The sequence below is a fragment of the Nicotiana sylvestris genome, chromosome 12 (genome assembly GCF_000393655.2).
Source record: "Nicotiana sylvestris chromosome 12, ASM39365v2, whole genome shotgun sequence".
Classification (NCBI taxonomy): Eukaryota; Viridiplantae; Streptophyta; class Magnoliopsida; order Solanales; family Solanaceae; genus Nicotiana; species Nicotiana sylvestris.
The window spans coordinates 109,682,512-109,699,332 of NC_091068.1; the positions used below are offsets into that span (position 1 = coordinate 109,682,512).

The 16,821-nt window shown below is 34.8% G+C and overlaps 2 protein-coding genes across 2 annotated transcripts; both read left to right on the top strand.

Moving 5' to 3' along the window:
• Window positions 1–10,497: 10,497 nt before the first annotated feature.
• On the top strand, window positions 10,498–11,418 carry LOC104230016 (uncharacterized). The gene has a single exon (XM_070164218.1). The coding sequence runs from the start codon at window positions 10,498–10,500 to the stop codon at window positions 11,416–11,418; it is 921 nt and encodes a 306-aa protein (XP_070020319.1).
• A 2,836-nt stretch (window positions 11,419–14,254) lies between these two features.
• LOC104230015 (uncharacterized) lies at window positions 14,255–16,360 on the top strand. Its single transcript, XM_070164219.1, has 6 exons — window positions 14,255–14,290; window positions 14,370–14,573; window positions 15,649–15,741; window positions 15,841–15,957; window positions 16,060–16,298; window positions 16,354–16,360. The coding sequence occupies exons 1-6, from the start codon at window positions 14,255–14,257 to the stop codon at window positions 16,358–16,360; spliced, it is 696 nt and encodes a 231-aa protein (XP_070020320.1).
• Window positions 16,361–16,821: the final 461 nt, after the last annotated feature.

Sequence of the window (16,821 nt, forward strand, 5' to 3'; positions counted from 1 at the left end):
TATGCATTTCTAATGTGTTCTTATATATTTTGTCTTCTACTATGTTCAGCATGTTTCTAGTACTGTATTTTCCTGCTAAGTTCTTAAGTTTCCTTATTTTCCTTCTATTAAGACCTGTTTAAGTTTCTTCTGAAAAATCTCTTAAGCATGTTTCTTTTACTATTCCTATCAGTGTTTTTCTTTTGAGTGCTTCTACAGTGTTCCGCATGTTACTTTGCTATCATGTTTTTCTCATGAGTTTCTGTTGATGAAAGAAGCATGCAAGAGGTTTCAACTCTGAAACCTCTAAGCCTGTTTCAACTACTTGCCTTCTCATCTCTGTACTTGATTCAATGTGGAAACCCTAGAATTTGGGGGTTCCGACAAGCTTGATTATGTGATTTGATTGAACTTAGGGTTTATTTCAAAACCCCTAACTCTTTCAGACCCATTCCTTGCTTTCATATGACTCTGACCTTTTGCTAAACTTTTCTATACTAGATTTTCTACTGACTTTACAATGACACTACAGTCTTCCTTCATGATTAACATGTTCGTATGCACCTTATATATGATAGACTTTCCTTTAAAGTAGCTTTTAAATTTGTGATTAGTTCCTACTTCCCTCTGAATAGGGGTCTAATTGATTCCCTTTCCATTGTTTGCTAATTTCCCTTAAGTTAAAAACCTTTCCCATCTTTTGACTCGGTTCATTCATACAAATCTCAGACCCTTTTGATTTACTGGTTGTTAATTGATTTTCTTACCTTATTCGCACAAATCGTGTATTTCAAAAACCCTATCCTTAAATAACTTTTATGTATTCACCCCTAATTGCCTACTTTGCACAAAGTGTTTGATTAATTTCTTTCCTTAATTGGTTTATACCCATTTGAATCTGAATCCCTTAACTAAAGGGAGTTTTGTGTAATTGATTGACAATCATCTCTTCAATTATTTCTTACCTTACTTCTACTTAGTTTTTACACTATAAAAGGGCACGACCTTTCTTCACTACAGGGGAGATTTCACAATTGACAATATCTTCTGAACTCTTACTCACATAATAGAACTCTCTCTTCTTGTCTGCAATGAGGCTTTTACCAGATTACTGTATTTTTCTGCATCTATGTCTACTTTACTACTTCTGCAGAGTTAAATACTTAAACTAGCATGTTGATTCCCTTTTGCTTATTTCTGCTATGAATCCCTATTCCCTATTTCCCTTTATGTGCTTTGAGTTACAGTTTAAAATGTGGCAATATACAAGTTATTGTTTATGGATTGAACTTTATCCCTTGGGGGATCCTAACCTCTAAATGATGTGTTCCAGTAGGGATATGGGTGTGCCAGCATCTCCCATTATTGGGTTATGCCCACTAGCCTGCTTTTTACCTCTTGCAACTCCCCATTCCCTATATCCATATGTGTGCTGTTTCCCTTTCCCTTTCCCCCTTTCAGAATTCTGCACTTACACTCTCTCTTACTTCCTAAGTTCTGCCCCTCTCTTGTGAGCCTTGTCTTGGGACCTCGAGTTCCCTCTAAACTTGGACACCTAAGGGTTGGCCCTTCCACACTACACTTTGGCTTAATATGGTGATACATTTGGGTGTAAGCACTGCCCGGGGTTCTTATGAAACTCTTAGGGAACTCTTACACACCCAAGTGGGAGAAAGGCTTTGAAGCATGATCTTTGGAGTTGGTTTACTTCATACTTCCGACAGGAAGTCTGAATCATGCTCTCCTTGGTTGTAATTTTCAATTTCTGATGTATTTTTCTTTATTTTATTTGGACTGTAATAACTTGTAATAACTTTTGGGGATGGTTAGTGAAAAGAGAAGGGTAACCATGCATGTAAAAAAGGGTAGATAACTTGCCTATAAGATTCCTGCATTTTTCATATAGCTACCACGCCTATAAGATTTCTGTATTTTTTTAATATAGCTACCATGCCTATAAGATTTCTGCATTTTTCATATAGCTACCATGCCTATAAGATTTCTGCATTTTTCATATAGCTACCATGCCTATAAGATTTCTGCATTTTCATTTAGTCGTCATGTCTATAAGATTTTCTGCATTCTCATTTAGTTACCACATCTATAGGAACTTCAATATTCTCATTTAAATACCATGACTATAGGGACCCTGCACTTTCAGGTAGATTTCGTGACTTCTGCATATGCATGTAGAGAACATGTCTATAGGTTCTGAAAATCAACTACAATTAGATGTCCTGCCTATAGGGTTTCTGCATTCTTATTATGTCCAAAAGTTTTTTTTTAAATCAGCAATGCATAGGAAACATGCCTATAGGAACTATCATTCAAGTCTGAAACATTTCAATCGCTTATAAGTCTAAAACCAGTAACAACAATGTCTAATGTCTACAGAATTTATGATCTTTTGTCAAAACTCATCTTTCCTGAATAACTGACAACCTTTTCTAAAATCAGTATACTTCATCTTTTCTGAAATCAGTAGATATCATGCCTATAGGTTTTCGTCTAACACTTAGGTAAGCCGTATGACAGTTTATAAACTGAATCAGATTTTATTAACTACAACCAGCAGACAGGCCTGATTCGGGCTTCTTATCTGAACTATGTAATAAATCAATCCGCCTCCACCGTATAAATTTTAATCAGACCCTAAACAGTACGTGTAAGACATGCTAAACTATATGCTTTTATTTGATTCAAGGAGGTCTGTTTGAGCCCTTTTATTTGTTTATATGCTTCCCTAAACATGTTATATGTGTTTTGTTTGTCGCCTTAGTATTTTACCTTTTGAAACCACAAATAAGCCCAACACCTCCTCCCTCTAGGATTAGTAGTCCCAAGTGCCTTCGGGGCTGATAGGATTGGAGCGGGTAATAGCATGTAATAGGTAAACGAGACCATTCCGTACTTTAATACCTTAACGGGCTGGGAAAGGGTAGACATGGATATGATGACCACGCGATAACATCATGTGTAGCCCCTCACTGAGGAGTGATTACCGGATGTTGTGTGGGGTGATCCATATTATTAATAAACCTAGGACCCCTCTTCCCTTTGTTTTCTTTGTTTCTTTTAAACCATTTCTTTTAAGAAAATCAACTTTTTTAGTTCCTTTTTCTTACTTTTATTTATTTGTAATCATTACATAAAAATCCTCTCTTATTTGAAGCCTTTATTTGCCTATGTGTTATTTGCACTTAAGTCACAACAATAGCTTGGCCGGGAACCACACTAGTGGATCTTGAGGGGTGCCTAACACCTTCCCCTTGAGATAATTTCAAGGCCTTGCCCAATCTCTGGTTGTTCAAATCAAACCTTCCCTAGTGTCCTAATGCACTTTAATCATTAGGTGACAACTCTTTAATTCAAACCCAATTCCCGAAAGGGAACGAGTTGTCCTCCTAAATGTCACAAACCCGATTTCGCAAGAAAAAGAGGGCGCGACAACGAGATGACGAGAGTCCATGCGTAGCTACTATTATGTTTAAGTCCGGGTAGTCTAGGACCCAAAAGCATGTTATACCTGAAATATTTGTAATCTTATTAACAATCTAAATTACTTAAATCATATCGAATTAGTAAATGAATTTTCTAAAAGGTTTAACCTCATTTTCTTAACTGATAAAAGAGAAATTTCCATTTCACTGGATAATTGTTCCCTGATGACTTCTTGATTGTCTGTATGTGTGTGTTTAATTTTAGAACGGACCGAACGCCTCGACGGATTAAATAGATGCATTTATGGTTCGCGCCATTCGACCCTCTGGCAGTGCACAGTTAAATATTGTTGGATTGGACCGTACGACCTCGTCATGTTTTGCGCATGCTTGTAATGCTTGCTTGGGATATAAAATGATATTGCCTCCCTGGTCTGAGATAAATTGATAAATAATAGATTATGAATTTGGAGACTTCTTAATATAAAAAGAAATGCTTACTTGTTTCTTGACTTACATGAATTTACTGTCGTTTTTAAAAAAATTCATGATTATTTGCATTATCAATATATTACTATTGGACCACTAGTAAGTGTCGAAGTCGACCTCTTGTCTCTACTTCTTTGAGATTAGACGGGATACTCACTAAGTACACGTTGTTTTCATACTCATACAACACTTGCTGTGCATTTTTGTTGCACAAGTGCATGTAAGTCTAGTGGCCTAGTTTGGCGTAGCGGCGTGGTTGATACTGGGACTTAGGTGAGATGCACCTCTCGAGACGATCCGCAGCCATCAGAGTCTCTCTCAGAGTATTGTACTGTATTTTTCTTTCCTGTCCAATTGTATTCCGGACAATTGTTGTATTACATTATTTCCTAGAAATTGCTCATGCACTTGTGACACCAGGTTCTGGGATGATTATGGGGTATTCTGTATTAACTTCTAAACATTCTTTTATTTATTTTGTAAAGATTATCTTTTACTAGCAAAATTGAAGGAAATCATAGTTTTCACAATTATTTAAACAAGAATTTAATTAAGTATATATGATTGGCTTGCTTGACAGCAGTATCCAGCGCTATCACGACACTTAGTGGATTTTGGGTCGTGACATGAATTGAACTTTTTGGATATGAATTGAACTTTTAGTTTATGAATTGAACTTTTAGTTTATAAATTGAAATTTTAGGATATGAAGTGAACTTTTAGGATTTGTAGTTGAACTTTTAGTTTATGAATTGGACCTTTTCTATATGAATTGATTTTTTAGTTTATGAATTGAACTTTTTGGATACGAATTGAATTTTTAGTTTATGAATTGAACTTTTAGTTTATAAATTGAAATTTTAGGATATGAATTGAAATTTTAGGATATGAATTGGATCTTTTGGATATGAATTGAACTTTTATGAATTGGAACTCTTAGGATATGAATTAACTAAAAAAAGATTATGATATGAATTAACTAAATTAATTAGTTCTTGTTTTATTTGTATAGATGGAACATCTTACTTGGATGTATAATAGGAATTATCCTAATTGGCGGGGATTGCTGAAGAATTTTGTAGAAGGCGTTGATGACCTTAATAGACATGTAATGTCACTTCCAGCATACCAAAGTGAAGGAGTAATTAGGTGCCCTTGTGTCAGGTGTGACTGTATGAAGTTTGAAAAACCGGAGGTAGTTAAGCTTCATCTTTATAGGAAGGGGTTTATAGAAATTACTTTGTGTGGACTAATCATGGAGAGAATGATGGTAGCCGTGGAATATTTCATAACATAGTTGCTGGTGAAAGTAGTTGGTCGGTGGAGAATACAAATCGTGATTCTAGAATTCATGATATGGTTACGGATGCTTTTGGGATGCACTTCGGGGTGAGACCAATGAAAATGTTGAACAAACTCCTAATGATGCCGCAAAATGTTTTTATGAACAGTTAGAGGAAGCTAGTCGTCCATTACGTAAAGGAAGTCCGCACTCCGAGCTGTCTGTTGCAGTTAGATTACTAAGTATAAAATCTTATTGGAATATTTCTCAAGCAGCCATGGACTCTTTCATTGACCTTATGAGTGAACTAGTTGACCCTAATATCAAGTTACCTGGTGATTTCTATAAGGCAAAGAGATTGGTTTCTAAGTTAGGACTTTCGTCAATATGAATTGGTTGTTGTGAAGATGGTTGCATGTTATATTATAAAGATGATGCAACTTTAGATAGTTGTAAATTTTGCGATAAGCCTCATTTCAAGAGGCTTTCCAGCAGAAATATGGTCTCTATCAAGGTGATGCATTATTTACCTCTTATACCTAGGTTAAAGAGGTTATATGCATCGATGAGTTTTGCTCCTCATATGAGATGACACTTTGAAAATATAAAACCACCTGGTGTTATGTGTCATCCTTCAGATGGAGAAGCTTGAAAGCACTTTGATAGGACATATCTAGATTTTGCTAGTGAACCAAGGAACATTCAGTTAGGTCTGTGTGCGGATGGCTTCATGCCTTTTTCTATATCTGCGACACCATATTCATATTGGCCTGTCTTTCTTACACCTTATAATCTACCACCCGAGTTGTGCATGACTAGTCCATATATATTCTTAAATTGTATTATCCCCGGTCCGCGTAATCCAAAAAATTTGATTAATGTATATTTGCAACCTTTGATTGATGAGCTAAAACAATTATGGTGTGATTGTGTTGAAACATATGACATATCAACCAAGCAGAATTTCAATTGCGTTCTAATTTAATGTGGACTATTAACGATTTTCCTACGTAGGGAATGTTGTCTGGGTGGATGACTACTGGGAAGCTAGCTTTCCTTACTGCATGGAAAATAGTAAAGCGTTCACTTTGAAACATAGCTGAAAGCAATCATGGTTTGATTGTTATCGTCAATTCTTGCCTCATGATCATGAGTTTAGAAGGATGAAAAATGCATTCAAAAAGAATAAAATAAAATATGATTCTCCTCCTCTGATACTTTCAGGTGAGGAAATTTTGGAGAGGGTCCAGAACTTCAGTAAAGTTACTGAAGCTCCACCTTATAGATTCCCCGGATACGGTGTTACTCATAATTGGACGAAACAGAGTATATTTTGGGAGTTTCCTTATTGGAAGGATAATATTTTCCATCACAGCCTTGATGTCATACATATTAAGAAGAATTATTTTGACAATTTGTTCGACACAGTGATGGATATCAAAGGTAATACAAAGGATAATACGAAGGCTAGAATGGACTTACAAGAATATTACAGGCGGCTTGAATTATACTTGCAGAAAGCAAACAATGGTAAGGTGTTCAAGCCCAAAGAAATTTACACATTCACTTTGGAGGAAAGACGATAAATTATTGATTTTGTTACAAAATTGAAGATGCCTGAGGGTTATGCGTCGAATCTTTGAAAAAACGTAGATATGAAGGTAGGGAAGTTGAGCCATTTGAAAAGTTATGACTGTCATGTTTTCGTGGAGACCTTAGTGCCTATTTCATTTTGTGGTTTGCCTGAAAGAATCTGGAAATCCAACACAAAGATTAGTTTGTTTTTCAAAGACTTGTGTTCTACCACATTAAGGGAAGAAAACCTACTCCGGATGGATCAGAACATTCATGTAACTTCTACTAAGATGGAAAAGATATTTCCTTGTGTTTTTTTGATGTGATGGAACACCTTCCAATCCACCTTGTACATGAGGCACGACTTGGAGGGCCTATTCAATGCAGATGGATGTATCCCTTTGAGAGGTAATATTATAAGTTTGATGTAATTTTCTATTTTATTTGAATGTTCTTTGCTAACATGACATTGTGTATGACAATTGGCAAATGCAAACAATTGTTAAGCAGAGGAATAGGATTGAAGGATCTATATACGAAGCTTATATTGCAAAGGAAACTGCTCATTTTTGTTCTTATTATTTTGAGAGTAACATGCCATGTTCTAGGAATAGGCCCAATAGGCACACGGTCAAATGTGTGAATGATCCATTATATCCGTCAATGAACATATTCAATCAACCAGGCCGATGTTCTAAGGATGTTAGTAAGAGAAGTTTGAGTGCTATGAAGTACAAGTCAGTTACACTTCATGTGTTACTAAATTGTCCCGAAGTTGTACCATTTATCAAGTAAGTATTGATTTATTAGTTATCAAAATATAAAATTTACTATGATTACATCTAGATGCAACTACTAAAAATATTTGATGTGTCACAGTCACTTCATAGGTCAATTTGGCCATGATGTTATATATACGAGATTCGATACGTGGTTCAAACAATTTGTAAGTTTATCCTGATAATATTCTAACACTATGTAGGTTAATAATGTTTGTAAGTTATGCTAACTTATAATTTTTTTTAGCACTATGTAGGTAAATGATCCAAATAATGGTGTAAATCAATTTTTGATAGATATATCTTGGGGACCTGGGCTTTAGGTCACAACAATGTCTAAGTACGTAGTGAATGGTTATAAGTTCTATACAGAGGATTGCTCTAAAAATAAAAATAGCAACAACATCGGGGTATGGTTTCAAGGTGGTGATGGCAACCAAGTTGAGATATTGATTATTATGGTGTGCTCGAAAGAAATAATAGGACTAGAATATACAGGTTGGTCATATAAGAAATTGATACACTTTACACTACTAAAAAATCGTTCTATTGGAACAGTTATTTTGCAACGGTTAGCCAACTGTTACAATAGATTATGTGTTGGAACGGTTTTAATTATTCCAGTAGAGTAAAAAGGCTTTTGGCACACTTCTGAAGCAAAACCGTTCTAATAGGATTCTAACCGTCGCCATAACTGAAGCTATGGAGACAGTTTATCAAAGGCAATACAATAGGGTTATTTATGGGAACGGTTTGCTAAAATAAAATATTTATTGGGACGGTTTATTTTTCCCTCCATACTTTCCCTCCTATATTTTTATTAAAAAAAATAAAAAATGATGGCCCCACCAAAATTTTAATACCAAATCTCTTTAGGTTATTTGGTAAGTTAGAAAACGCACTAGTACTGAAGCCTTTGGTCTCCCTCTTGTCTTTGCATCTATCATACCTCTCTCTCATCTTGTTAAACCTAGAAAATATTACCATCGACGAATTTAGCGGAAGGAAGATCCATTCCGACAAGGGACAACCATTTCGGCTAATATAAGGGAATCTCAGATGTAGGTTATCGATATATTTCCCGTGTTCGATATATTTTGTTGTTGTTCGCTGTTCGCTATTGTTTCGCCGGAAAATTGGTTCGTTGCTTCTTCTGTTTTCTTTCATTGGTAAGATTTTTGTTAAACCCATTAATTTACTCTGTCCTTGATTTGTATTATATGATTAATTTTTTGATTTCTAGTTTGTAAAATTGGGGTTTAGTTGGTGGATTTGGATAGATGAAAGGGATGTTGAGAATAGATCAATTTCATGTTTAAATCTTTTTCTAGTATGGACTTTTTTTGGTATTTTTTTTGTGTTCGATATTTTCTGTGGTTGTTCGCAATTGTTTTACCTAAAAATTGTTTCGCTGCTTCTGTTTTCTTTATCTGATAAGATTTATGATAAACCCATTAATTTACTCTATCCTTTGTTTGTATTATATGATAATTTTTTGATTTCTGGTTTGTAAAATTGGGGGTTTGGTTGGTGGATTTGGATAGGGCTGTTGAGAATTGACCAGTTTCGTGTTTAAATCTTTTTCTAGTATGGACATTTTATCAACAATGAGTCTTATTCTACATTTTCTTTCTTGACAATAATGGTTTGTACTGTTTGAAGGAAGAAACTTATTCGGTAATGAACAATTACAATACAAGTATAATAAAATATAATCTATGTTGGTTCATATGCTCCTACACTTAATTTCAACTGCCTAGACTTTTTGTTTTATGAAATAAGTTGTATTTCATTAACAAGAAGCATCCAGGGGATGCATAGGTTACAAAAAAAGGAAAATATCAACTGCCTAGACTAGAAATCCATTTACTAGGACTTCCACTTGTTTCCAATTTAAGGTAATAAGCTCTCTTTCTAGTTTAATTTTCTACTCAATACATCTTTTCACTTTTCCAATAGTAGGATCTAGAACTAGGAAGCTACCAAAAATATGGCAAAGTCTTTGTTATATTAACAAATTTCCAGCAGAGTAACTTTTTTCAAAATATGGTAGAATCCCTATAATTAAGAAAACTGACTAATTATTAAATTAATTCAAACCTAAAAGAACTCCATTTTATATGATATTAATTAATCACTTATTAAGAGATATTATGTTATTTTTGGACAAATTACTTAGTGGATCTCTTCTTTAGAGTTTTCTGCTGGTGTTTTTTTTATAGTCATTTTGATCACCTTCATAGTTTTTCACCTTTTTCATCTTCTTGCTTATGCTTTTTCCAACACACATCAATCATCATCTTCACAACATTATTATTATATAGTATATACTGTATGATATATAGTAATTCTGGGAAAATAGAAATTTGGTGATAATACATACAATAACTGAATTTGACAGAATGGTTCCTTCTCTATTACAATTAACTATAATAAAGTGATCTGGTATTGTGATTCTAATGAAATTATGTGCCTTATACTTGTGGCTTGTTATGTAGTATTTCATAATGAATACACATGATTGGAAATCTCACATCTGAATTTAATAGCCACCATTTCTAAAAATATTTGCTATCGATGTTCGATGTCTTGTTCGTTATTGTGGAAAATCATTTTGATGCTCCTTTTCTTTTCTCTGGTAATATTGCTAATAAGCCTACTATTTTACTTTCTGTTGTTAGTATTATATATGATACATTTTCTAATTTTTGGTTTGCGAAATTGGGGTTTAGTTGTTGGATTTTAATTTCGTATTAGAAATCATGATATTTGCCTTACGTAACTATTTATGTGATGGTTTTGGTGACTGTTAAGTTTTGCAACAGTGAAATCTATATAATTTTGACAATAAGTGACTTTTTTCTATCTTTCTTATTATTTTATTTTTTATTAGGAGTATATAAACAAATTTTATACTAGTTGTTTTGGTGTTATATAGGATAAAATTATTTTAATGGATAACGGAGATAAAAGGTGGATGGGCCTTCGAAGGTCAACTGATGAGTACATACAAGGAGTGAATAAATTTCTTGATAAAGCATTTGAACGAGCTTCCCAAGGAAATCAAATATTATGCCCTTGTAAAGTGTGCGCTAATTGTTTTTGGCATCATAGGAATGTGGTGGAAGACCACTTGATTATTAATGGTTTTGTTCATGGATACAATAAATGGGTTTTCCACGGGGAAGGATTTTCCTCGAGAAAGACTCTATGCCTAAGAAGTAATGATGAAGGTTCTGACATGTATGACGATATTGATGGATTACTTCATGATACATTTCGAAATGTCGAGGATGATTTGGGACATGAAGGAGTGAGGGATGGACCATCAGAAGATGCAAAAAGATTCTTTATGTTAGTAGAAGAAGGGAAAGAAGAATTATATCCAGGGTGTGAAAATTTCTCCAAATTAGGTTTTACAATTCGGTTGTACTTGTTTAAATGCATTCATGGGATAAGTAATGTGGCATTCACAGACTTGTTGGAGTTGTTAAAAGAGGCATTTCCATTTGCTCAGCTACCCGAGTCTTTCTATAAGGCAACAAGCATGATAAAAGATTTGGGTCTTCATTATGAAAAAATACATGCATGTCCTAATGATTGCATGTTATTTTGGAATGAATATGTAAATGTAGATACTTGTTCTGTGTGTGGGTCTTCTAGATGGAAGAATGTTGTTAATGTATTGACTAATAAAAACACCAAAACCCCTGCAAAAGTCTTAAGGTACTTTCCATTAAAGCCTCGGCTTCAAAGGATATTCATGTGTCCCGAAACAGCTGAAGCTATGAGATGGCATGCCACTGAACGACCGAATGATGGAAATATAAGACATCCTGCTGATGGTGATGCTTGGAAGGAATTCGACTCCTAGCACCCTGAATTTTCTAGCGACCCTCGCAATGTTAGATTGGGTCTTTCAAGTGATGGCTTCAACCCGTTTCGAACAATGAGCATTTCCCATAGCACATGGCCTGTTATGTTAATGAACTATAATCTATCGCCTTGGATTTGCATGAAGCCAGAGTATATAATGTTGTCAATGATCATCCCAGGTCCGTCATCTCCGGGAAATGATATAGATGTGTATCTTCAACCCCTAATTGCTGAATTGAATGAACTATGGAAATTCGGTGTAGAAACATTTGATGCCGAATCCAACCAGATGTTTCAAATGCGTGCAGCATTAATGTGGACAATTAGTGATTTTCCTGCACTAGCAATGCTTTCTGGATGGAGCACAAAGGGAAAATTTGCATGCCCCACTTGTAATTATGGCACATGTTCTCAATATCTCAAGCATAGTCGTAAGATGTACTACATGGGTCATCGGGCATTTTTGCCTCCTGAACATCCATTTTGAAGAGATAAGAAATCATTTGATGGTAAGGAGGATCATAAACATGCACCTACTCCTTTGTCGGGTATAGAAGTCCTCGAAGAGTTGCGTGAATTCAAGAATGTCTTTGGAAAGGGCCAAAAGAAAAGGTATCGGGATAACAAGTGTCCATGGAAGAAAAGATCCATCTTCTTTGAACTACCGTACTGGGAAACTAACAAATTGAGGCACAATCTTGATCCGATGCACATTAAGAAAAATATATGTGATAGTATTCTTGGAACATTATTGGAGATCGATGGAAAGTCAAAAGATCATTTAAATTCTCGTTACGATTTGCAAGAAATAGGAATACGAAAAGAGCTTCAACCAATACAAGATATTGTAAGTGGAACAATTTCTTTGGCTAAAGCTTGTTTCTACATGAATCCAGAAGAGAAGAGGCGATTTTGCACAGTCTTTAAAAATGCCAAATTGCCAAAAGGTTGTGCCTCGAATATATCAAATTTGAAACATATGCCTTGCAGTGAACATAAAAATTTAATTGATAATCGTACTAGACCAAATGCATGGGTAAGAGCAAGAAATCATAGTCGAAATTTTGCCGACTGGTTTAAAGAGAAAGTAAAAAGCATTGACGTGCCCAATCATTTGTGATGGCTAGCTAAAGGACTTAATACATTGGCCAAATGATATACTGGATATTTTATCAACGGCTACTTGTTTCATACAATGATGCGGGATGCCCCGTTGAAGACTCAAAATAGTGGAGTGACTTTGTCCGCAACAACTGATAGTTTTGCTAGTGCTAGGGACCCAAATCCCATTGATGGAGAGGTTATCTACTATGGAGCTATTCAGGATATCATTGAGATTGATTATTGGGGCCGCTTTAGTGTTGTACTATTTAGATGTGATTGGTTTCGTAATGAAGTAGATGAATATGGGTTAACTCGGGTATACTTTAACCGATTATGTAGTACTGATGACTCTTTTGTGTTGGCATCTCAAGTACATCAAGTTTTTTATGTGGAGGATCCAATTGAGAAAGATGTTTATTATGCAAGAAATAAAGTCCCTGTTGATTTGTATGATTTGGAGGAAGAGAATATTCCTAATGTTGGGGAGACATTTTGGAGTGAGCCTAATGATGAAGCAGGTCCATCAACTAGATTAGCCGATATTAATTTTAGATGGTCGAGAGAAGATGTACCTCTTGATGTTATTGATATGCCAACTGATGCACAAAATTCACAAGATATAGTTGTGGAAACATCAGAAGAGGAGGATGATTTAGATGATACAGATTGGGATTGGATGGAGGCTGATGATTAAGGAAGAAGCAAGGTGAATTGAACTTGAACAGATAAGACTTAAGACAAGAAAGTAGACTTAAGGCAAGATAATAGTTATGGTGCTTCTTTTGTTCATCTTTCACTTTGTTGTTGCTACATATATTCTGCCTATTGCTATTATTATTTTTTCTTCTATCATATGCAGTGCATTGCCATAGTTTACTCTGAAACTATCATATGCATATCCTTAACTTATCATACGAAGCTGCACTTTATTTGGAATTCTACTATTGTCATTTATATAAAACCTAATAAAGCTATTTTTATTTGTATTCTTCATTAGATTTGATAGATATGAGTCAAGAAAGACCTTTAAAGCCCAAAAGAAAGACAAGCGCAACATACACAAAACCTGGAACAATGGTATCTTTGGCAAACCAAATAAGGACTTCGTTTAGCCAAAAATATGTTGTTCCCGCTAGACAATCAAACAAAGAGTGGCCTAATATTATTGTAGAGAATCTGCCAAGAGCAGTAGCCCATGCACAAACTAGATCAACCACTTCTGCAAAATATGTTGCTCCTGCTAGACAATCAAACAAAGAGCATCTGAATATCATCGAAGAGAATCTGATAGTGCCACAATATTCAGAAGTAACAGCCTATGTACAAACAAGATCAACCACTCCTACAACACAAGTAATAGAGGAACAAGTTCAGTTGGATTCTACAACTCCTATTGAAGATGAACAATGTGAAGAACAAGGTAAGAACCTATAGTCTTTATCTAAAAATATTTATATCCTATTTCAGTCATAAAAAATGTACCAACAATAGTGATTTGGTGGTTTTGTTTGGTTTGAATAGTTGAAGGCCCTTCTAATCAAACAAGAAAAAGAGGAAAAAGAAAGATGAAAAGTGTACATGGACGACATGAGCGTAAATTAATTTTACTTAACAACTTAAATCAACCTGTCGGTCCTAGTGACGCAGTTGTGACAGAGTTTGGAAGCTTCCTTGGTATATTGGCAAGGAATGCGACTCTATGTCCTCTTGATATTTTGGATTGGAGGAAGATGGACACAAAAGAGGATATATGGGAATATACCAAGGTCTGAACTTCTTAAGTTTTAATTTTTGATTGAAAATCTTTCATATTTTCTGCACTAACAGATTTGACACCAATTGTAGGATAAATATGATATTCCTAAAGCTGCAAAAAAATATACTTTGGAATCAGTTCAAGCTGCCTGGAGAAAGCATAAGAGTAAATTGAAAAAAGATCACTTTGACCCCTATAGAAGTGATGAAACTCGAATGGAACATATCCCTGAAGATGTTCCAGTTTCTCAGTTTAAGGAACTCCTTAGGTATTGGAACTCTGAGAAACTCCAGGTATGTGACTTTTTATTTGTTCTTCTTCATCTTCTTGAACTACTTCTTAAAGTTCTTCTTTATCTTCTTTCTAGTTTTCTCCTTCTTCTTGGCCATTGTTGTTGTCTTTCCCTTATTTCTCTACTTCAGGGATGCTGCCGTAAATGTTTTCAATTGCTAGATGGTACATTATAGTAGTACATCCTATTCATTCATTCCTTTTAAATTACATATACACATTCTCAAAATATCTGATGGAGCAGCTCTTTTCCCTAGTACCTGGCCGTAGGCTTCTGGGTTTGAGGCTTTTGGAGCAGTTCATAATGAGATTAATGAGATTGATGTTTTTCATGTTTATTGTAGTAGAAAAACAGGAAGCAATCATGCCTTTACATCCATACTTTTTCTGTGGAAGTTTCCATACCAAATAGGACACGATTAACTTCAAAGCTCCTCTTCTCTGTCGCAATATATATGATACTTATGTTAGGCCTATGTGAAATGTTGCACTAGATTTGGCCTTCAGGTCCTACAAGCAGTTGTAAACAAATAAATTCAAATGATAAGCAAAAATTAGAAAAGAAAAAAAAGCTAGGTGGTTTCTGTTTTTTCAACCTTGAAAGAAAAATATACTTATGATTCAGTCCTGAAGTCAAAGCATGTGACTTGAAAAATCAAAATAATATGCTTTTGACATTTATTCTCAGGTACCTTTGTTGGTGACATCTGCAGAAGAAACTAAAATAATTGTAAAGTCGAGGCTTATGTGGACAATTATGAATATGTTAGAGTTGATTAATCAATATGATAACTACGACAACAGCTAGCTTTTTCATGCAATATAAGAATAGTACTCATGTCAACAACCACAATTTAATTTCCTTTAATGGATTTTGAACATAAATCTTTGTTAAGGAGTACTGTGTTATTTGATGTATGAATGTATAATGAACAGAAATCTTTACCTTGATTTGCTTCAGCTCATTTAACAGTAAGATCGATTGCTGATTTTTTATAGTCCACCACAGTGCATTTCACTTTGTACTTCTCAAGTCCTACTTGTAAGTTGTTGTTTGATGTTTCTTTCTGTTTGCAGAGAATGTCTATAACTAACATTGAGAATCGGAAAAATTTGAAGAATCCTCACACTGCTGGAAAAAGAAGTTTTGCTTTAGTTCGCTCTAAGTTGGTGTGTAACTAGCCTATCGTGGCAAAAATATTTCAATTTTAGCTTTTGTTTAGTTCATGGCAGATCATTAGGAATGCTAACTCACTTTCATGTAACTAGGAAAAAGACAAGGAAACTTCGAATCCTTTATCAGCAAAGGAAGTCTTCGTTGCTACAAGAAAACGAAAAGTTGGGCGATCATACAAGTCCTCGGATGAAGATACAACTAGTAAAATTGTGCGATTATATTTAATTAATGTTATATTGAGATCAATTATTTATTTCTATTTGTTTACTTTTTATTTACTTGAATTATATTTTTTTGAATTTTCTTTGTAGGTTGAAATGGAGGAAGTTGAAGCACAACAAAACGAAAATGGCAATGAGTCCGTAGAGGCATTTGCATCTGTCATGGGACCTGAATATTCGGGACGTCTGAGATTGTATGGACGAGGGGTTACAAGAACTTCTTTGAGAGGGAAAGTAGGATATTTTGAACCATCTTCAAATACTTCAAATTCTATACAAAAATTGGAGGAGAAGATACAAAGAATGGAGGAAAAATTGAGGAACAAAAGGCAACTATCCGTCAATAAGTTGTTGCAGATGTCCTTGCACGTCTTCAGCGTTCAGGAATTGATATTGATGCTAACATTATTCTTGCGGCATTGGGTGATAATTCATTAGGAGAAGCTTCATCTGCTCAGCAAACAACATTGCAACCAATCCATCGTCTCTCTACTGCTACCAACAAAGAAGGCCAACTCATTCCAGGTATTAACTCATTGACAATTTAATAATTTTTGTGAGATCTACTGTCTTAGGTTGGTACTTCATGTGCTGCACTTAATTATTTAAATGAGGTTGCCATTGGAGTGACTGTTACTTGAGCAGGTTGAATAATTTAGTTGTGATGTTGTTTTGTGATGTAATAGTGTTCGAAGATATTACGGCAAATTGTTGCTTAAAAAATTATAGACTGGAGAGTTGTTTGATATGGTTTGTCTGTTGATGATTCTGGTTTGTTGTATGTTGTTAAAGAAATTAAATATTATTGTAACAGATGGGAGAGTTGAAAATTACTCTTGTGTATAGCATAAT

What these genes read in the sequence shown, in the direction of transcription:
- LOC104230016 (XM_070164218.1), top strand. Translation starts at nt 10,498, where the DNA reads ATGGATAACGGAGATAAAAGGTGGATGGGCCTTCGAAGGTCAACTGAT.
- LOC104230015 (XM_070164219.1), top strand. Translation starts at nt 14,255, where the DNA reads ATGGACACAAAAGAGGATATATGGGAATATACCAAG. An exon ending in ATATATGGGAATATACCAAG is followed by an intron (nt 14,291 to 14,369) that starts GTCTGAACTTCT and finishes CACCAATTGTAG; the next exon opens with GATAAATATGATATTCCTAA. An exon ending in CTTTAGTTCGCTCTAAGTTG is followed by an intron (nt 15,742 to 15,840) that starts GTGTGTAACTAG and finishes TCATGTAACTAG; the next exon opens with GAAAAAGACAAGGAAACTTC.